We start from the raw sequence: 22,483 nt of genomic DNA, 5'->3' as shown, positions 1-22,483 counted from the left end.
GAGGGGAGGCAGCGAGTGCGTCACCGCTGTTGCCATGGCAACGGGCGGAAGGGGCCTCGCGGGCTCGCTGGGAGGCCGGAAATGACGCTGCGGCTCGCGCGGAGGCGGTGGAGCCGGGCCGGAGCCATGTCGGCGGGAGGTGCCGGGCAGCGCGACGCTGGGGCCGCCGGCGGGTGAGGTTGGGGCCGCCGGCGGGTGAGGTTGGGGCCGCCGGGGCGGGGCCCGGGGCGGGCGGCCCGCGGGCGGCCCGCGGGCCGGGGCTTCGGCGCGGCGGCTGCCAGGCGCGGCGGCTCGGCCGCTGGAGCTCCGGGGAGGCCGCGGCCGGCGGGGACTGAGGGCTCTCCGTTTTGCAGGCGTCGCAGCAAGTGGGACCAGCCCGGCCCGGCCCCCGCCTTCCTCCTCCCCGGCACGGCCCCGCTGCCCGGGCGCCCCTTTCCTGGCGGCGGGGATGGCGGGCCCGCTGCGGCCGGTTCCGAGAGCTCCGCGGCTCCATCCGGGGCGCTGGATGCGGCCGCCGCCGTGGCGGCGAAAATCAACGCGATGTTAATGGCCAAAGGGAAGCTGAAGCCGGCGCCCAGCACGGCGGACAAGGTGGGTGAGCGGGGTTGGCGACAGGAGCCGCTGGGACCCCCTGGGCCGGCCGGAGAGCGAGGGCAGGTGTCACGTCCCTTATTTGCAGCCCCACGGGTGGTATTTTTCGAAATGTCCGTCAACAAGCCAGAGAACGGATGGGGGTTTCGTTCTTGGAGTAGGGTGTAACAAAAACAACTGGAAAAGTTTTCTTGGTGTTCGCAGAAGAATGCAAAACTGCCATAGCTGTAAGTCCTCCTCCACAAGTCTTAACCAAAGTGATTCTTGGTAAGAAGATAAATACTTCTGACGTATCTTTTAAATAGTACAGCTGTCTTGTGTATAAAACAATTTAAAACATGGAAACCAAATTACTGTCGTGGTTAGACAAGCTATCAGTAGGAGCATATGTCCATGTTCTAAATAAAGAAAGTGTAACTTAAAGCTGCTTTTTCAGTTCTACCAACGGGAACAATCCTGCTTTTCTGCATGTTATTAGGCTACATTAGAGCTGAATTTAAAAGACTACTTCAAGTTTCCTTCCTAGTTGGTTGAAATATGAGGTTAACAAGAAGAGTATGATTTCACAGTGTATCTTATCTTTTCTTGACATCCGTAGTGTTGGTGAGACTGCCAGTTATTTTTTAAGGGTTGCCTTATGAAGTGATATCAAAATGAATACTTGTTTTGTCATGGAATCGTTTGTAGATAATGAGAGAGAGAGTGGCAAATGTGCCCTGCTGTGTAGTCACCACAAATGGTTCGCTGTTGGTCGTGTATCTGAAATGACGATTACACCCCTTTTAACACGTAAGGTTTAGTGGCAAGTAAGCCCCTGGGAGCGGAGGCACAGGCGCTGTTCTCTTCTCTCTGGTGACAGCAACGGGACACGAGGGAATGGCATGGAGCTGTGACAGAGGTTTGGGTCGGATGTCAGGAGATGGTTCTTCACTGAGAGGCTGGGCACTGGAACAGGCTCCTCAGGGACATGGTCATGGCACTGAGGCTGCTGGAGTTCAAGAAGCGTTTGAACACTGCTCTCAGACTGATGATCTGATTTTTGGGTCGTCCTGTGTGGAACCAAGAGTGTGTTCCTTGTGTGTCCCTTCTAATATTTCAGTAACTAATTATTAAAATAACTAATTATTAAAACGTCCTGAGAATATAACTAATAATGTTTTTTATTTGAGGTTGAGGTTGTGCAGAAGTGAATTAGTAAGTAATAGGTAGGTATAATGTACTTTCTGTTAATATTTGTGAAGCTTTTGGGTCCAACAGCTAAAGGGGGAGAATGTAAAAGGTATTCACCTCCCTAGATTGCTAGGGTCGATGTGTATGTTACGTGGTTTTTCTCAGCTTTCCAACCACTGGTCTGTTGCAATGGTTGTCTTTGAAGCTGCAGGCTCTGGGAAAAGGTCCGGCTACAAGTAAAAGCAAAGATGACCTTGTGGTGGCAGAGGTAGAAATCAATGACGTGCCCCTCACATGCAGAAACCTGCTGACAAGAGGACAGACTCAGGATGAGGTATGTTCAGGAGCTCCTGCTGATTTGTTAGGCTTGGCAGCTCAATGGTTGTACCTTTTTTGTATGGTTAAAAAACCTTGCAATAAACTATGTTCAGTGGTTGTTTTCTGTTTTTTACAAAACTTACTGTGTTTTCTAAGACACTTCTTGAGTAGTTTATTGGTTTGTTCAATAAGGTGTTGTATCACGAGGTAAGGTAGCATAGCCAGTATCCTTTAGCAGGCACCAGTTGTTCTCTTAGCACTTCAGTAATGATTTCTGTTCTCTTTACACAACAGCTTAGCTTAAACCACTTTAATGTTTGTATGTTTTATTATTGGTAAACTTGTCGCTTTTTTACTTGCTTGTAGATAAGTCGACTGAGTGGAGCAGCTGTCTCTACTCGAGGGAGATTCATGACTGCAGAAGAGAAAGCAAAAGTGGGACCTGGGTTTGTATTTTTCTGCCCCATTTTTTTGTAATTGGCTGGTTAATAATGAGGTTTTCTTGTTTTTCATGAGCAGTGTCATGTTTGTGTGACAGTAAATTGACCATTGAATATTTCAAATGTGTTTATCGTTATGATAATGCTGACTGCATAGCTGCTTTCCTTCCTGCTTAGAACTGATAAGGTGAAATAAAAAACAAACATGACAGATCAGAGTGTGCTGAAGTTCTTCTGTTTGAACCCTATCCTAGATTTCTTGAGCACTTTGTCAAGAATGGGACCCTTCCAATTCTGAAGCGAGCTAATATTTCGTAGACTTGGTGCTTTTAATTGTCCTTTCATGTGGACAAGCAAGTTAGAGTTTTCAATAGAATAACTTTTATAAGTTGTCATGTAATTAACTTCTGAATCTTTGTAGTTTCTAGCGCAAAGTTTTGCTTACTGAGTGCTGTGATATTAAATTTGAATGGATTATTTTTCTATTTCATGTCTTTTGCAAGATTTTGAGGAAGAATTCATATAGCCAGATGACTGTAATAGAATTAGATTGAATCCATTACTGTATGTGCTCTGTGGATTTAATAGAGTGTTTGACATTTCCTTCCTAGAGATCGTCCTTTGTATCTTCATGTCCAGGGTCAGACAAGGGAATTGGTTGACAGTAAGTGTGCAAAGCATTCTGTTTTTATCTAATTATTTGCAATATGTTAAGACAGTCTTAATTAGTCTAGTACTAATAGGTTTTGTTATGACTGGTACGGATTTGTGCCATAAATAATGTCAGTGCTAATCATTGATATTAGTTTTGAGCAGAGACTTTATCTAAAGTACTGTGTCCTGTAAGTCATGGAACTAAAACCTTTGATTTACTACGAGAAAGCGCAGTATGTGCTTTGATCACTGCAACTAGTGTTGCCTTCAAAATTAATTTCTGTAGATGGATGGTGTGTGTGCGTGTGGCAGGCAGGGGATGTGGTTTTGTTTTTTAAACTCAGTTGCCTGAATTTCTTTTTTCTATACTCAGGCATGAAGGGAATCACTTATGTGTTGACGTGTTGAATCTAGTCTGCTGTAGTTACCAAGAAGATCAGTGTTTGGGTGGCTATCCCACTAGTATAAATTCTTCTTGTGAAGAGAACTAAGATCTCTTAGTAATTTCCCTCTACTGAAATACAAATATATTTCATATTCTGTCAAATAGGAGCTGTTAACCGTATTAAAGAGATTATTACTAACGGAGTAGTGAAAGCTGCCACAGGTTCTAGTCCAACATTCAATGGAGCTACAGTTACTGTCTACCACCAGCCGGCCCCCATTACTCAGTTGTCTCCAGCAGTTGGTCAAAAACCTCCGTTCCAGTCAGGGGTGGGTAATTAATTTCTGTGTCTTTCATTAAATGTCATTGATTACAAAATTTGCCTATTGCAAAGTATAAATGTTGTGTCATTTACTGAGGGGAAAAAAAAAAAACAAACTTACATGTTGTGAAATCTGGAGGACTAATCAGACTGAGTCTGAAGAGTGAGACTCAGGTGACAGTAATCTCCTAGAAGAAAAGGGATGGAGAGAGCAGTCCTACTTAAAGAAAAGCAAAGGGCCTACTGTGCCATCCAACATGAACTGTGCTGACTCACAGAAATAAGTTTTTTTGGTCTCCAGTGAAATGAACTAAGAATCCAGTGAAATGAACTTAGAATCCTAATTCTAAGAGTGAAATAATAAGTCTTTACTGTTGCATTTACAGATGCATTATGTTCAGGACAAATTATTTGTTGGTCTGGAACATGCTGTACCTACATTTAATGTGAAGGAGAAGGTGGAAGGGCCTGGTTGCTCCTACTTGCAGCATATTCAAATTGAAACAGGTGCCAAAGTCTTTCTTCGCGGGAAAGGCTCAGGTTGCATAGAACCAGCATCAGGCAGAGAAGCCTTTGAACCCATGTACATCTACATCAGGTACGAGGAGGCTTTTAAAAATAGAATAATAAAAAATCCCAGTGACCACTTATGAATGTAGCTTAATTTTTTATTGTTGTGGGGAGTTCTTAGTCTCAAAATCTTTAAGAAGATGACTTTAAGAATTATGTCTTAATTCTGTCCGATTAATGCAAATGAGACAGGTTTTATACTTCTATTTTAATAGAGCTATCTATGAAGTGGTAAAGATAGAGGAAGAAGGATCGTGCATAGCTTTTAACTATAATGTACTACTTTTACTGGGAAGACAGTAAAGCTATGTTCTTCTTGTGCTTGGGTTGTGATGTTGAGCTTTAAGAGCTCAACAAAATGCATTGAGCAACAAGTCATTTCTCTTTGCATGTTTCTTTCAGTGTTTAGAGTACCCTGAATTTTCATCTAGAAAATAAATGTTCTTCACTGTTGTTCACAATTGTGCTAAAGTAGCTGCAGAGCAACTAGAGTCCTGTTGTGGTGACTGATGGCTCTTTAAAGGGATAAGATTTGACAGTAGGTTGCTGATGGAAGAACCAGCTCCCAAATTTGGTGGTAATGTTTGTGCTTATGAGACTTTTTTGTATATGTTTTCAGTCACCCAAAGCCAGAAGGTTTGGCAGCTGCTAAAAAGCTGTGTGAGAATCTGTTGCAAACTGTGAGTAGCTTTTACAAATATGGGATTTCAGATCCTGTCATAACTTTAGCATGTGCCTGGCTAACAAAGATTTTACTTTATGCTCTCAGCAAAACAGTATATTCTGATTTGCCATTAGTTTTTTCCTCAGAGTGTGTGGAATTTTGACTGTGTACATAAAAAAGCAGGATTCTTTTGTTTGATTCCTGTAGCTTACCTTGTCTTAGCTTTAAATGTTGTCCAGAGGCACACAGCCTGCTTTCTTTCCTAGGGATATTGTTGTCCTTGGCACCAAATGAGTTTTTAGAAAATTTCACAGTGTACACATATAACAAAACCTAAAAAAATTATTTGTATGAATGCACCACCCCAAAATAAAGTAAAATCCTGTCAGACAGTCTTCCTGTTTGGAGCCTGTACTCAAGTATCAATACTAAGTCTCTCTTCAAAAAATGCTTTAGATGCTTTGACTTAAGTATTTTGCATCTACTGAATTCATTTGCCATAGTACATTTCCTGTGAAAGGGTATCCTGTGTTTTACATGAATTTGTCACAGAGACCAGCAGTTTCTCACCAGTAGTGGTTTGTTCTGCAGGATTTTGCTGGTTTTTGGTCTGTGGGTTCTCGATTTTCTGTTTTCGTGTTTGGATTTTTGTTATGGCTTTGAGTATAGTGTGTTCTGTAATCAAAGTCCACTTACAGTTTTATGGTGATACATAGTTAAATGCCCTTTGCCTTCAGGAGAGTAATAAAGGAAATAGATGCTTATTTTCTAATCTTTGACATCCTTTGTAGGTTCATGCTGAATACTCTCGATTTGTGAATCAAATAACCACTGCAGTACCTTTAGCAGGTAAATGTTACGAAGTCTTTAGAGCTGCGTTCTATGGAGCTGTACTTACAGCTAAGTTTTGTAGAATTTCTTTACCTGTGGAAGTCTTGTGTGTTAACTTCTTTAATTCAGAAGCAGTCCAGCTTTTTATACTTGGTAACTGAATTCACTGTTTGTGTGACTGCGAGCTGAATTGAAGATGACCCTTTTGTTCCTTCTTCCCTCTCTCTCCAGGCTTCGCGCAGCCTGCTGCTATAAATAGCGTACCTTCTCAGCCATCATATTACCCTTCCAATGGATATCAGTCTGGTTATCCTGTCGTTCCCCCTCCTCAGCAACCAGTTCAGCCACCGTATGGTGTACCAGGCATAGTACCACCTGCTGTGCCATTGGCACCAGGAGTCTTAACAACACTACCTACAGGAGTTCCGCCTGTGCCGACACAATACCCAATATCTCAAGTACAGCCTCCAGCCAGCACTGGCCAGGTACTGCCACAGATGAACTGTTTGCCTTACAGCTGTCAACTTCCTGAGCTGTTTCTTGCTAACAATAAAATACTTACAATAAAGTACTTACAGATAGAGAATTCTTCTTTATGGTATGCATAGGCAATTTCTACGGTTATTGCTTTGATGCTTCTGTCTAAGCAATGACGTTTTTGGTATGGCTGTTTTATACTGCAGTTTTCATACTGTAACCACCTGTTAGCATAAAGGGTGTCTGCAGGGATAGGTCACTTATGAAAAGCATTACCACAGGCTATATAGGTACAGTGAGTTGCAGATAATGATTACTTTGAGGTGGGAGCATTCCATAAATCAAATGTTTGTTGTGAATTTAAATTGTAAATTTCCTTTTTGGCTCTCAAGTTCTGCAAAGAAAAACTAGTTGTGTTTTCTGATCCTATGCATGAAACTGTACATTGGGTTTATACTTCATACACATGTATTATCAAATTATCTTTTTTTTTCCCCAACTTCTACATGCCAGAGTCCACTGAGTGCTCCTTTTCTTCCTGCTGCCCCAGTAAAAACAACTTTGCCAACTGGTACACAGCCACAAGTCCAACCCCATCCCCAAGGTCAAAAGAGGCGCTTCACTGAGGAACTACCAGATGAGAGAGAGTCAGGACTGCTGGGATATCAGGTGGAATAAAATCAGCAATTCTACTTAATTCAACAAAATAGAACTTGGCTAGAGAGGGATTGTTATTAGCACAGTTTATTTAGGACCAGACAGGCAGGACCTTTGGCAGACAGTAATTGTTACGACACATTGAGACCATGCTACAGTTTCTTTGACTGGGTGCACTGTTCTCAGGCTGTCTTATTTGATTAATTGGCATCTGGCTTTCCAGACCTGCATTCTTTCATGAAGAATAGCAGTGCATTCAGGTCAAAGAGATGGCAATAGTGTTTTACTGGTTAGTTTAAAGGGAGGTTATTTTTTCTCTTTGCTTTCTCTGTTGGGTCTCTTGGGCAGGCTTGTTTGAAGGGAGGGGAGGAAAGCAGGGTAATAACTTCCAGATTTTCCTATTTACCTTTCTTGTAGGTTGCACTTGAGAGGATTACAAGAAGCCTAGTTTTAAGAGATTGATTTTATTTATTTATTTTTAGATAGCGAATGTTACACAGTTGATTTTAATAAAAATAACTTCGAGTTTTTCTTCAGACTTGTATGTGAGAAAAGGGAAATTCTGGAAATGCTTGTGATATATCCCTGCTCATAGGCAGAAACCCTTAATAAAAGCTTTGCCTAGAGAATATAAGGAACTGCCTACATACCAGACCTAATATTAGTATCTCAAGCAGAGTTTACTGTGGCTTGAGGCCTATACAGTATTCAGAATTGGCTGATTGAGGAGATAAGTCCTCATGAAGATAGACTAAGTGGTGAGGTGTCTTCTATATTGGTGCTCAGATGTGTTTCTTACTACTTTACTCTCCTCAGTATTTTTAGGAGAAAGTATTTTGTTTAACAGTGGTGATTAGTGGCTTCTTCTAGTAGTTGGCAATATACTCTGAAAAGTTGGGTTTCCTATCATTATCATTAAGGAGCTGTAGCTTATGTTGTAGTTGTAGATTTGCTAATGCCGTGTGTTTTTCTGCTCATAGCATGGACCCATTCATATGACTAATTTAGGTACAGGCTTCTCCAGTCAGAGTGAAATCGATGGAGCCGGATCGAAGCCAGCAAGTTCCTCAGGAAAGGAGAGAGAGAGGGACAGGTAAGTGGTGAAAGAAATATGATCAGACCTTTGCTAATTCTGATGGAAAGCTTATTCCAGACCTGTTTTCATGGTCTCTTCTGTGACTTGGTATTTTGCTTTTTTTGTTTGTTTTCATAGAATCATAGAATGGCTTGGGTTGGAGGGGACATTAAAGGTAACCTAACTCCAACCCCCTGCCATAGGCTGCATGCTAGATCAGGTTGGCCAAGGCCCCATCCAGCATGGCCTTGAACACCTCCAGGGATGGGGCATCCAACACTTCTCTTGGCAGTCAGTTCCAGTGCCTCAGTACCCTTACTGTGATGAATTTTCTTCTAGTGTCTAGACTAAATCTATCCTCTTTTAGTTTAAGACCATTCACCCGTGTCCTATCACTAGCTACCCAAGTAAAGAGTCCGTCTCCCTCCTTTTTATACAACCCCTTTAAGTATTGAAAGGCCACAATGAGGCTTCCCCAGAGCCTTCTCTTCTCCAGGATGAACATGCCCAGCTCTCTCAGCCTTTCTTCATAGGAGAGGTGTTCCAACCCTCTGATCATCTTTGTAGCCCTCCTCTGGACTCATTTTAACAGGTCCACATCTTTCTTCTGCTAGGGGCCCCAAACCTGGATGCAGTACTCTGCCTCAAGAGGGCAGAGTAGAGGGGGACAATCCCCTCCCTCAACATGCTGGCCACTCCTCTTTTGATGCAGCCCGGGACACAGTTGGCCTTCTGGGCTGCAGGCACCCACTGCTGGCTCATGTTGAGCTTTTCGTCCACCAGAACCCCCAAGTCCTTCTCAGCAGGGCTGCTCTCAATGAGTTCTTCTCCCAGTCTGTACTCCTGTCTGGGATGGCCCCGACCCAGTTGCAGCACCTTGCACTTGGACTGTTAAGTCTAAGGCAAACACAGAAAAGAGAGGGTGAAATATAAGACTTATGTTATTACTCATTTTCTGTGATTTCAAAAATAGCCTGTGGCTTTATAAGACCTAATGTATGAAAGAGTTGGTAATAAAAAAAAAAAAAAGATAGTTCATCTGAAAAGATAGTTCATCTGGAGAGCTGGTGGTATGCTTCCTGAATTCATTTAAGAAGCAATTTCATAAGAAGCATCATATAGCTTTATTCCTGTTTTTAAGTTTTAAGTTTATCTTGTATTGCACATTTTTGTCTCTTTAAGTTGCTTGGAGTGCTAAGATGCTCTAGGTGAAATGGAACCACGTGTTTGCTGTTATCCTTTATACGTTCCTATCCATCCTGAATTTTAGAGTACAATGAATCTAATTAAAAGTTAAACTCAGTCAAGGACTGCATTTTGAATTTGTTTGCTCTTACCTTTGTCTCTGCTTGCTCTTAATATATAAATAAATAATAATAAAGGCTTGCACTTGTTTAAATAGGCAGTTGATGCCTCCACCAGCTTTTCCAGTCACTGGGATGAAATCAGAATCTGAAGAAAGAAATGGTGTGGGGTCTTTACCAGGCAACCATGGTGAGTGCAGTGAGTAAAACACACTTGTAAGTCAAGTTTGAGTTTCCAAACAAGTTTGCACTGGTCTTACTGCCCATTTAAATAAATTAGTGATTTTTTTGGCTGCTCTTCATACTGCGTTCAGTGAAAGGGATTTTAAAACATTGCCCTGTTCTAAAATCTCTTGTGTTCACTGTGACTATATACACAGATAATGCTTCTCATAAAACTTCAGTAAATACCTATATGAATGATGAGGGTGTGATTAAGCGAAGGCAGAGTTGACTGAGTTTTTTGACCCATCAGTCAGCTGAGGCATAGAATCTCATGGGATTGTTTTGTAACACAGATGTCATGTGGCTTTTCATTGTGAACAGCTATCTCTAGAAGCACTAAGGAGTATCAGAGGGAGTTATGGTTCAGGTGTGTATTTACAGACATGAGTTACGTCTACCTCATCTGCAAACAACAGAAGTGTTACTAGATTTCATCCTTTCATAGGGCTTTCATGCATCAAGTCTTTGCAACTTGGTAAAACACGTAATCACTTTAACTCTCCTAGTAGTTTAGTGCCTTCCATATCAGATCTGCAGGCACATCGTGCTAGTTTGTTTAACCTTAGTTTTTCTGCAGTATTGGTCCCAGAGATTGCTCTTCTGTTAGCTTTCTTTTGAACAAAATTTCTACTTTTCTTTACATATTTATCTCTTTAACGGTGAAATTGCCATCACTTAGACCCATTTGCTAACTTTACCTTTTTTTGTGTGTTTGTTTCTTCTTTCTCTGTTCTCTTACATGGTTCTGATGGATCACTTGTGCTGTTGCTGGTGCTGTTTCGTGTGGCCTTCGACCTTGGATGACCGTTGGCCTTGTGACCTCAAAATGGTGTCCAACTAACAATTTACAATTAACATCTTTTTTTATTAACTTGTTTTGGGGCATTTTATCTCTTTTTATTTTTGTTTTTCCTTCTTGGGGGCTGGGGGGTTGTTTTGTTTTCCCTTCCTAGATCATCAAGCTAAGAAGATGAAAACTTCAGAAAAGGGCTTTGGATTAGTGGCGTATGCTGGAGATTCATCAGACGAAGAGGAGGAACATGGTGGCCATAAAAATGCAAGTACTTTTTCACAGGGATGGAGTTTGGGTTACCAATACCCTTCCTCACAACAGCGAGCCAAACAACAGATGCCATTTTGGATGGCACCATAAAAGCTACAGAGCAGTTTTCATTCATCCTCTTTTTTTTCTCTAGCAATAATGCATGTATATTACAAAATGAACTTTGCAAATATGCATTGTTTTTACATTTACAGAAGCTAAAGGTTCAGTATTCCCCCTTGAAAGGGCTCCGTTATTTCTAAAAATCCTTATTTCTGCAGTGGATTTGTCAACTCTGAAAAATATTTGAAATAGTATTTTGACAGGGCCAGTCCCTTAAAGAGTGGGGGAAATACTGTAAAGGAAAACTAGGGAAGCCTGTTGGTCTGTTTCCCGTCTTTCCAGGATAACTTAAAAATGGAAAGTGTCAGTCACACTGACTTCATTATACATCTGTTGTTTGTATTTTATCTAGTGTTCCTGCTGTCAGCCTGTGTTTGCAGTCCCATTAAGACAATGGTGACTATGGATTCAATGTTTGGACTTTCACCAAAGGAAAGGAATATACAGTAGTTCAGAAAAACGTGGATCACACTTCCTAAAGTCATAATTTAATTTTACTTTAAGTGTCTCCTGTAACTCCACATTGTTTTTTTTTCTTTGAAATGTGGTTTTACTAACTCCGCAACTTCTGGTTCTAGCCTAATGTTGGGGACGGGAGGGTGCTCAGGTCTTTAATTGGTTTATCTTGATGCTAATCCCCAGGTGGACTTGGTACTGTAACACCGGTACTTCATCTTCTCAAATTATCCCTGTGTATTTCATTCCATTCAGCGGTTCATATGGAACTACTTCCCATGAGGTTCTCCCAAACTTCTGTCAATCTCTTAATGCGTTCACTTATTTGATTTTACCCATTTTGTTCCATGGTGATTTAACAAGGAAAAGAAATGCAGCAACTAGCCTTATACAGCGCCAGAGACCTGACCGCAACCATTGCTCTTGCTTTGAAGAGCAGGAGTGGAGTCTGTGAATAAATGAATAAATGTCTGTTGTTTACGGGCATGAACTGCACCACAGGCTTTCTTGGCAGGGCAGGTCGTTGCAGGAGGAGCTCTTGTAATGAGAACATTGGTGTGTGGGGCAGCCAGGAGGTACCGGTCAGCTTTTGAAACAGCAGTAAAAAGTTTTAAAAATCAGAACGTGTGTCCCTGCTGCACACGGAACGACCGTGCTGGCTCACTTGTACAAACGTCGTCTTTCCTATGTCTTGTAAATAAGTAGAACCATACTTCCATTATAAATAAATGTATAAATATTCTGCTTCTTGCTGACTTTTTTGTTGAACCTCGCTGCCCTCGGCCTCCGCCGGGGGGGGGGGTGAATCCTGTCAGGGGTGGGGGCGTGGCCAGGATGGGGAGAGGCGGGGCTGGGCTCTCGCGGAGGAGCAGGAGCCGCCGCCATTTTGGTGTCGCTACCTCGGCGCGGAGTGGGGCTGGAGCAAGGGCCGGGCCGGGCCGGGCCGGGCGAAGGTGGCGGTCCCGGGCAGCGGCCGGGAGGATGCGGCGCGGAGGAGCCTGACGGTAAAGGGGACGGGAACGGGGCGGGGTGGGGCCGAGAGAGGGGCTGCCGGCGCTTACGCTCTTTTCTCCTCCTCAGGGGCGGCGGCTTCTTGGGCGCTGAGGAGATGGACGCTGGAGCCCGCCCGGGCGGCGGCACCCCGGGGCAGTCCCGCGAGTACAAGCTGGTGATGCTGGGCGCCGGCGGCGTCGGCAAGAGCGGTGCGTGCGGGGGAAGGGGCCGCGGAGAGGCCTGAAGTCCCGTGGCCTGCTCGGCCCCGGCGCCGTCTTCGCGGGCCGGGTTCGTGTGCTGCCCGCCCGGGGCGGGAGGGAGCGCGGCGTGTCGTCGCTTTCCGTGCCCTGGAAAAAACAAACAAACAAAAACAAAGCTTCCAGCTTTGTTTCTGAACCCTCTAAGGCCGCGTTTGTTGAGGATAAGAGCGTAGTTCTCCACGTTTCTGCGTTGTTTAATCTGTTCGGTTCTTGCGTTGTTTTTTCTCTGTCAGTTTTATCTTCTAGTTGTTAGTTGAATAATATCAGGTAAATAACACGCACAGATGTGTTGTGAAGTGAATGCCGAAGTGGCAGACTTATTTACCAGACTTATGTGACTGTAAGCCTCCGATTTTTGTTTCCAGCCATGACTATGCAGTTCATCAGTCACCGATTTCCGGAGGATCACGATCCCACAATTGGTATGAAAAATCTCTTTTCTCTTTCCTCTTTGCCATTCACTCCATCTCCTAGGAGACTGAGGTGCTGTCGAGTCCATTTCTTTAATGTGTTCGATGTAAAGGAGCATGTGAACTTGGCTGTAAATTGAGGAGTCAGGTCCCTTAGTTTACTAATTTACAGTGTTAAAAGTTTTGAGACTACCGTAAGGACTGGGATACATATCCCGAGTTTTCTCTCTTGAATGTTTTTCCCATCATGTATTCATTTATTTGGGCCAAATGCTACCTTGTATTTGTATGTTGACAAATAAGAATAAGAAATTTCTGAGGGGTGATTACTAGTTTTCTGTTCAAAAAATCTAATCTAATCTGATGCAGATCAGTTACTGTTAATTTGTCAGGCCAAACTGTGCTTTGTGGTTTGGAAATTTCACATTAACAGGGGTGAAGTGCTTCAGAGCTGAATATGTTGTTATGTACAGTGATGTTGAAGGGCTTGGAATACCTCTGCTCAGGTTATTCAGAGAGACTATGGACTCTCTGTCCTCGGAAATATTCAGAAGCCACCTGGATGTGATCCTGAGCCAAGTGGCTCTGGGTGAGCATGTTTCAGCAGGGTTTGGACCAGATGGACCCAGCTGAGAAGATCCTAAATCACAAAGCAGTCAAATTTTAATTTGTTGTTAAGTGAAGAACTGGCTAATTTACTGTTATAATATTAACAGCTTACGTGGTTCTTGTGTAACATTCTGTGTAGTGATGACTAATGCATATTGCAATTGTACTCCAACTTTGTTTTTTCTGATGTGCCATGAATTCACAGAGGATGCTTATAAAATACGAATACGCATTGATGATGAACCTGCTAATCTGGATATCTTAGACACGGCGGGGCAGGTATGTAAGCACTAATCAGTGAGTGGGAGGGTGTTAGAAGTCTGTAATGATCAGTTACAGAGACAGAAGTCCTGTAAGAGTATTCCTATCTTTTCTTCCAAATCGTTTTTAGAGCTGTCGTAGTTCTTCTAAGTATCATATTGTTTATAGCATCTGTATCATTTTATATATGTTCAGGCATCCCAGGCAGTACTATTTTCATATACTGTTTTCTCCATTGCATCTTGCTATTCATGCTCAGCAAGTGATTGATATATATTGGCTGAAAAAAATACACATTTGCATAATTTCTATAGCAAGGGAAGTTTGGTATTAATCCAATAGTATCTCGTCCTATATGTAACAGGACGAGAAGATAGATGACCCGTTTGCTAATAGTGTTTTTATGCAGCTGTTTTTGGAATACATACTTCGTTTCCGATTTTAAGCAGATTGGAAAGTCATCATATTTGTGCAATTGAAATGTAATTGTCTGTTTCTAGGCAGAGTTTACGGCCATGAGAGACCAGTACATGAGGGCTGGCGAGGGATTTATCATCTGTTATTCAATCACAGACCGACGCAGTTTCCATGAAGTGCGTGAATTCAAACAGCTTATCTATCGCGTTCGGCGCACTGATGACACTCCTGTGGTCCTGGTGGGAAATAAATCTGATCTGACACAGCTACGGCAGGTAAATGGCTAAGAAATAGGCCCTCAATTACATTTCTCCTGTAAAGTGTGGTAATAAAAGAGGTCAGATTCCCTTTCTCAATTTTTTTCTGCATGTTTACTATACAAGTTGAACATTAGAGAAGTACATATTTAACCTGGTATGTGTTGAATAACCAAATGCACATAGCAATCACAAAGGTAAAGTTTTCAGATTGATTCTTTGAGTTTCAACCTAGGTTTTTTTTTCCAAACCTAGGTTGAAACTCAAAGAATCAATCCTTTTTAATTCCTGAAGAGAGATGCTGTTAATAGAGATACAGCATTCCATAAACCACTTGCAAATAGTAGTACAAATTACAAAGTACAAATTACAGATGCAAGTGTGATAAGAATAGAGGCATAATAATGGGGAACTTAGAATCTAAGAATGGGCAGAAAGGAAAATGAGTTTCAGCTTAAGGAAATTGTATTGTCTGTGGGGAAAACAGTTTGAAGCAGAGGTTCACTGCGTGGAAAAGTAACATGAAAAACAATTTCCAGAAGTGCTGTTTCTACACCTGATTTTTTAGTGTGCGTTGTGGCAGGAAAGTCATGGTAGTTAAGGTAGAAGCCCCATGCTAAGAGGTGTAAAGCATAGGACAGGGAGTGGGTGCTTGTCTTTGTATGTCTTTGGCAAGACTGGTGTTCAGGAAAGGTTTTGTTCAGTTCCGGGAAGTGATTTGACAAAAATAATAGATTTTAACCAAGAGATGGAAATACCCTTAACTGACCAAGCTGACAAATACTTGTGTTAGGGCTGAGAACTGCTCGTATTAGGCAGTCCCTGATTAAGTTCCAAGAAAGGAATATTCCTTCAGTGGTGGTTGTTTTTCTATAATGACCAGAAGCTGCTATGTCTGGAGAATCTCTTACAGATGATTGCATTGCTTGAGAAGCGATGAGTGAAAAAGAAATGGTTTTGTAAAGATTTAGACATCAGTGGAAACGTGCTGTTAGGAAAGTGGGAGAGGGTGCATGTAAAGTTCTGGGCTGAACAGAGTAGGAAGAGGTAGACTTTATGGTTTTGCCTTTCTTGATAAGCGTGAACTTTGTTTTAGGTCTCCAAAGAAGAAGGCTCTGCTTTAGCTCGAGAATTCAACTGCCCTTTTTTTGAAACTTCAGCTGCGTACCGTTATTATATTGATGATGTATTTCATGCTCTTGTGAGAGAAATCCGCAGGAAAGAAAAAGAAGCAGTAATGGCAATGGAAAAAAAATCCAAACCTAAAAGCAGCATGTGGAAAAGACTAAAGTCACCATTTAGAAGGAAGAAGGACTCAGTCACTTGAACGGAGATAATTCCTCTGCAGAATAAAACCTGTGAACGGCCATTTGTAACCGAAGTGGTTTAGTGACATTTCAACAGTATGTTTTAGACTGACGGGACTTTTATGAGGGAGTGTGTAACTTTACCAATTATTTTTGTTTAAAATGGTATCTCTTCATTTTGGATATTTAACTTAAGATACAGTAACAATTTTGTTTGTTGTCATTTTTTGACTGGATCCAGCAAATACTGTTTATATGTTGTTGGTTACAAATGCCGATAGGTTTATGACACTGCACTTTTTAATGTTTGTCTTTGGTCACTGCATACTGGAAGTTGAACTGTGTAAAAATATCGCTGAACTTCTACCCAGCCTAACTTAATTTTTTTTCCTAGTTGTTTGCACAACAAAATGTTGCTGCTCTCCAGAACAGTAACCCACATCATGAGAGAAGGCTTTCTGAGGTCGTGCTGAGAAGTAGTTTACAAAGTGTATGTCATGACTGTGTCCAGCTACATATTGGTGGCAATGAAGGGAGATGTACTAGAGGGGTTTTGTTGTTGTTCTCACTGAGAAGAATTTTTCTATCAAAAGTAATGTGGCATATCTTGTGCAAGTTTATCTGAGTTATCAGTTAAACCTCAGTGTGGTAGGTGGGATTCTAAACAAGTCAGAAAAAGCAAATTACGGTTCCTATGGCAGCTATAACTTGGCAACAGTGCATGAATATGTAGCATTTTCCTACTGTATATAGCATTTACTGTGTTGTCATAGCATGTGTAATGTAATGATGCTGTAGATGCTCTAGAAACTACAGCTTTGAATTTTCTGACTTGCTTTTTAAAATGACAGCTGTAATGGTGCAGTGGCTTATTTATTTACATTCAATTTTATATTATTATTTTAAAGGAGCCAGTATCATTGAGTAGAAGTCTTTAATGTAGTCATTTCAAATTATTCTATGATAACTACTTTGTAAAGAAAATGACTGAAACTGAGGTATCTGGGCCCAGGATTCTTCCAATACTGTCTTAAAAGTAGAACTAGTGATGCAGTAGAAGGAAGCAGTTAGCTGGGCACCAATGACAGATTTCTCTTGACAGATATTCATATCCCTGATCTTAAATATGCAAGAGGTCCAGTTAGTGCATGTACATGTGTTTTTTTTATGCTCAGTAATCAATGATTCGGTTAAGAAAGTGCTTCTGAGGCAGATGCTCCGTGCATAGCAGATCTTTTTTTGCTTTTGAGGTGATTTACATATACATTGGTTATAGAATTTAAATCCAGAGCTGGTGTCACAGTGCTAAAAGGTCACTGGAGAGATGAATGTCTGGTGTTCATTTTTTAAATAGTACAGCAAATCATGATGAGATGACTCAGATGTGTTTAAAACACTTTTCTCAGAGACCTAAGTGCCTAGACTCTTTCAGTTTAGGAATGAAAGAGACTCTAGTCTGTAGGTGTAGTATAGCTTCTGTTAATCTTTGATCATCCATGTCAGTAACTGTTAATCTTACTGACTAAAAATAAGATCTGTAACGTCAGTCTTAGTGTGCTGCATATGTGCAGTCAAAACTGAAAATGAAGTTGTTCAAATTTGTATGTAAAAGGATCTAGTACAAGTAAGGATAACAAATATAATCCTTTACACTTTCTTCTTTCTAAACTCTTTACTATTTAAGTTACCACTGGAAATTCTGTGCCTGGTGCTTTTAAGAATATTTGCTTTGTGTGGGATTAAAAACAAAGAAATTTATAATAAAAAATGGGGGGTGAGCATTTTTTTTATTTTGTTTGTAGCTGAGCTAAATATCTAAATTGGTCTCTGTTTCTCACTTCCTTCCAAAACTCCAGTGTTACGATACGCTAGTAATCATTGCACATAACGCCAATTGAAAAAGAGACTGAGAATAATCTGGATTGTTGGGAACGTAAGATCTCTTTTAAATTAACAGTGTGAGCAGTTGTGCATCTTTCAGTAGCTACTGGTTTAGAACTTAAAGCCTATTATTCATTCATTGTCGGAATAAATAAATGCTGTCTATAACCCTTAAAAATCCTAGGAAAACCATTCGGCAGAGAATTTGGGGAGGAGGGGAGTGACAACTAAGATGTTGCTCTAAAAGCAGTTGCTGATTCTGTTGTCATAACAATTTCTTCAAACCAGACTTTTGGGACTGCTAAGCAGGGGCCTGATTGTGATTACAAGTTTTCCCTGTGCTTTTCCTTAATTCAGTAATTTAACATAAGTATTAGTCAGCTTCCTACATTCAAAGTTTTCAGATAGCATGCAAAGTTAACCTGCCAGCAGTACTGAAAGCTATATGGGACTAATATTTCACCTTAACGTAACTGATGTCTGTGCCTTACCTGATTCCTTCAATGCAATTCAAGTGTTTACTAATGCCTTTTGTGAGCCTGTTGCTTATAGAACTATTAAATCAGAACAGCAGCAAGCACTTTTTTTACAGTATTATTCAAACAGAGTTTTATTTTTGTCATATATAAATTTGTACACGGGATTATTGTTTTATTTGACACAATATAGAATTTTTAATACAAAATTTGTATTTGACGTTTTAATGTGTGGTGTGTAGTATGGTGGGTAGAAGGCTGCTTAGCATGAGAGTGCTGAAGTAGCAAAGCTCACGGTGTGTTTTTAAGTTACTTTGGAAAATGCTCATCTTGCTAGCTGGTGGCTTGAAGGTAAAATAATAGTAATAATAAATTTTAAAAATGGAATTGGTAATTTATGTTTAAGTGGTGCAAAGCTTAAAAATTAAGATGTCTGGTGCTAAAGCATTTAAATGACCTAGATATTTTGCAATTGTATTACTTTACGTTTCTATGCTCTATATAATGTGTGTTAGCTTTCACAGTTCTAGTTACGAGGAATGAAAGAATTACTGGACGAGTTAAGTGTCTAAATCTTCATCCAGATACTTCGGTACTGAGATGCTGGGCTAACCAGTCCTGCGTTTTCTGATGAATCAGATTCTCTGAGCATTGGTTGTTTGTATGTTATTATTTTGTACTGATAGAAAGCAGCTGTTTGGAGGCTCCTTTTGGTCTATGTCATGGTTTTTTCACCCCTTCAAGATGTTATTAGAAACATAAAAATTACTTCAGTATATTTTCTAAGTAGTAGTAAATAGCACAATTGTGACGGCCTTGGTGGTGGTATTTTCTTCCTGTATTAGTGTGCAGTTTTCCTTGTCATTTAATACTGTGTCTCCTTTGTAAGCCAACTATAAAACATTACAGGTCTATCTAGCTTTAATACCTTAGAAGCCATGTTACATTGCTGCTTCCCCGATTTTGCAAGCAACTTAAGAATATACTGACTATCACATTTTCTTGGGGCTTTCCAGTAACTCATTCTGCTGTCACCTTGCTCATGCTCCTTTTGGTTTTTGTTTTTCACAGTTGAGGACATTCATTCTTATTTCCTGATAGCTTTGCTTCTTTACTTGTCTTGGGAGAGAGAGAAAATATCCTAGTACATCTCCCTATTAACCCTGTACCTTCATAAACCTTCAATACATCCTGAGTCAAGTTCAGAAATGCAATGACCTTGTTCTCATGCTCGGCTGTCACTGGTCTTACTGTTGCTCCTGTTATTTGCAATGGAGTGGGCCGATTTATTCGAAGTCAGCATGTTAAAGTGTAGTTAAGTGGTAGGTAGTGGTTCATTTTGCTACATCACTGTCATACTTCCCTAAAAACAGCAAACATAATTTAGCCCTAAGGAAAAGGCTCTCTTTGAATCTTTTTTTTTTTTTTGGCTACATGTCTTTCAAATGTAGACTGGAACAGACTTCTTTGCCAGCATTCATACTAAAAAATTATAAATACATAAGTGCTGTGGTAAGATCTTAGAACGAATTAGGGGAAAAATTCAAATTACCTTCTTGGAAGCATCTCTTCCTTAAACAGCATGAAAATATCGGTGGAATGAAAAAACTTAACACCACTGCATTCCTATAACTCTTTCTCCAAGGTGATTGTCAGCTGCCGTTTGTCATCTAAATAGTTACAGGAGGTTTCTCCTTTTTTTTTTTTTTAATATAAAAGCTTACTGTAATGGCAACTTCGATCCATAAGGTAGTTTTTTGTTTACAGAAGTCAGTACTATTGCATGATTGTTGTCTGGGTCTCCAAGAGTTTGGAAAGGTGTCAAATGTGTCTTGTATGGGAACAGGGAGAGCTTTTCAGTGTTTCATCCCCCTGAGGCCAAGCTCAGAGGTGTGTTTAAGGCAGTAATTACCAAGATACGTTCACAAACATTCCCAGGAACAAAGAAATCATAGCTAAGGGTCTAACACTATCATAATGCATGTGTAGTTGAGCAAATGTTACTGTTGTCCACTCTGAGCATGCTAAGAAAAGCTTTGTTATATTCTGTGGTGCTGATACAGCTTTACTTTTGCTTGCTTTTATTGCAGGAATGCAAAACCGTAACACCTTCTTACTGTTGATAAAGGTCAGTCTTTTGCTGACATAACAAATTGTTTACAAAAGTGCAAAACTAGTAAAAATTTAAAATACGCAGATGTTAATTACATATAACTGAGAAATCCTGTGACTTTCTTACTGAATTAAAGTGGCAATACTTCATGTTGCAAGACTGGAAGAGTGAAAAAAAATGCTATATAGAAAACAGATGACTAAGTATCTGGGTCACAGGAGCTTGCTGACATGCCTGCTCTTTTACACAGGTATAAATCCGGTTGCAAGAAACCTTACAAGATTTAAGATGAATGCTCCTGATCTGATCCTTTTCCTCCAGCGCAAGCCAGCTGCATTCTGGTTTGCACTTAGCCACAGCAAATGAGTGAAGCTGGAATGTTTCACGGCGTAGGCTGAGGTCATTTCTTCCAGTGAGTCTGCGCATTCAATTCGCAGAAGATGCACAAGAGGCATATGACTTGAATTTGCACTGGAACAGCTAAACCACTAGATGGCCTACAGCGGAAGATGCAACCAGTATTATTCTGGATGGAAAGGTCTGATCTAACACGCGCCTTCTTTGCTAATAATCAGCTTTAAATCCTGCATATAACTGGAACGCTCTATGAATAAATAAACCCTAGAAGCACAGGAAGAAAAAAAAAAACTATGAAAACATTACCAAAACTTAGTAAAGTTTGAGATGTTACCTTAAGATGACTTGAAAGGATGAAAAGAAAAAAAAAATAAAGCTTATTAAAACAAGCTTATTACATGACCTAAGCACGGTCACACTAACACTCATCAGCCAGTAAAACCAATCCTGCCATGAGATCCCAAAGGACAGTTGTATGGTTGGGTTGTTGGTTCCTTTGGTTCCTTTGTGTTTTTTTGTTTTTCTTTCTTTATTGTAAAGAAGAGACTACAGCACTTTGAAAATATAATTAGAAAAACTGGAACTTCTTCTGGGGCCATATTGTGACTAATGTTGGAGTTGCAAGGAAATAATATTCTCTGAAGAGAATATTGATAACTTTAAAAAAGGTATGGGTTGGTGATAGACAAGACACCTATTCAGTCTGTTAGCATCCAATATGATTAGATGGTATTCTGTAAAGGCTTACTATTAGATTTCTGTCCGCAAAGTGCAGCTTTTGCGCAAGGTCATCTTTTGTGTTCACTCCTTTTATAGATTTTTTTCCCATGATCCCCAGACATTCTTTTCCCTTTTTTTTTTACTGATATATAGGCAGAAAAAATGCATAATGACAAGAAATACAGTAATATTATATAATTATATATGTTACATAAAAAAATATAAATATCTAAAGCTGAACCTTAGCTTTAATGGCCCCTAACCCTAATGGCCTCTGAAACTCCACCTCATGGGCAATAACCTTAATGTTCCCTAAAGCCTAACAAACCTATCTGTAACACTAACCCTAAACTCTGACCAGAACCATACCCCTAACCCAAACATCCAGTTAGGGAGGGTTTCCACCTGAAAGGTTCCTCCTTGCGTATCTTAAGGAAATCTGTCAAACTTAAGAGCAAAGTGTAGCAAAAGGAACAGATTCTAAATTTGCTGAAAATTAAACCAAACCCAAACCAAATGGCCTCAAAGAGCACTTGCCTTTCTGCTGCCTAGTCTCCCTCCTCATTTTTCCTGTCATTTCCCTTTCCGTTATCTCCTTACTTTCTCCTACTTATTTCTTGGTATGTTTTTCCTTTCCTGTTGTGTTTCCTGACTGGCCTGGTAGATAAAGGATCTTCTCAAGAATCACAGAAAGAAGAAAGTAGAGCAGGCGCTTAGACAAAGCACTTGAAAGAAAAACAGGCAGGTTTGACGTTACAGACCTTCTGTGTACAGACATCACAATTTTCTAGTGTTGTAGGTTCTGAGAGAGCTTAACTTTAGTTACTAGCAAAGATTTGTTAAGTTTCAACAGTAACACTACTAGCGTTGGGGCCGTTTTATCTGTCTCAAAACGTCTTTTTAAATGGTCAAGATCCAAATGCTGCATTTTGACCAGGGTGGGATGAGAGGTCTAAAGCATGAGGCACTGCCCAGGGACGGGACAGGTTGCCCTGAAAGGGAAGGGGGCTTGGAGGGAGATGAGCTATTTCTGACTCTGCCTGTTAAAGGAAATGCCGAAAGAGCCCTGACCCAGAGTCTGTGATGAAGAAGCAAATCGCATTACCATGGTAACTAGT

The 22,483-nt window shown here is 40.8% G+C and overlaps 2 protein-coding genes across 8 annotated transcripts; both read left to right on the top strand.

Annotated features, from left to right (window-relative positions):
• Positions 1–16: 16 nt before the first annotated feature.
• On the top strand, positions 17–12,049 carry KHDC4 (KH domain containing 4, pre-mRNA splicing factor). Of its 7 annotated transcripts, none has more exons than XR_013942519.1 (15): positions 17–173; positions 354–591; positions 1,967–2,095; positions 2,446–2,525; positions 3,131–3,183; positions 3,724–3,887; positions 4,267–4,478; positions 5,070–5,130; positions 5,906–5,963; positions 6,177–6,430; positions 6,936–7,091; positions 8,060–8,172; positions 9,557–9,648; positions 10,005–10,740; positions 11,201–11,235. XR_013942519.1 is itself a non-coding variant. In XM_080570404.1 (15 exons), the coding sequence occupies exons 1-15, from the start codon at positions 82–84 to the stop codon at positions 11,246–11,248; spliced, it is 1,854 nt and encodes a 617-aa protein (XP_080426530.1). In that variant the 5' UTR covers positions 17–81; the 3' UTR covers positions 11,249–12,049. The 7 variants fall into 7 exon arrangements, 5 of the variants coding, with proteins under 5 accessions (XP_080426530.1, XP_080426529.1, XP_080426528.1 ...); XM_080570404.1 differs by having other exon boundaries at positions 10,637–10,740; positions 11,201–12,049; XR_013942518.1 differs by having other exon boundaries at positions 8,088–8,172; positions 10,637–12,049.
• A 97-nt stretch (positions 12,050–12,146) lies between these two features.
• RIT1 (Ras like without CAAX 1) lies at positions 12,147–18,384 on the top strand. Its single transcript, XM_080570420.1, has 6 exons — positions 12,147–12,308; positions 12,385–12,506; positions 12,923–12,979; positions 13,782–13,855; positions 14,338–14,529; positions 15,608–18,384. Exons 2-6 carry the CDS (start codon positions 12,413–12,415, stop codon positions 15,836–15,838), a joined length of 648 nt encoding a protein of 215 aa, XP_080426546.1. The 5' UTR covers positions 12,147–12,308; positions 12,385–12,412; the 3' UTR covers positions 15,839–18,384.
• The last annotated feature ends 4,099 nt before the right edge of the window (positions 18,385–22,483 follow it).

The sequence above is a fragment of the Anser brachyrhynchus genome (assembly GCF_964034855.1).
Source record: "Anser brachyrhynchus genome assembly, chromosome: 28".
Lineage (NCBI taxonomy): Eukaryota > Metazoa > Chordata > Aves > Anseriformes > Anatidae > Anser > Anser brachyrhynchus.
The sequence above is the reverse complement of the archived record's forward strand: the minus strand, read 5'-3'. Positions and strand labels throughout refer to the sequence as shown.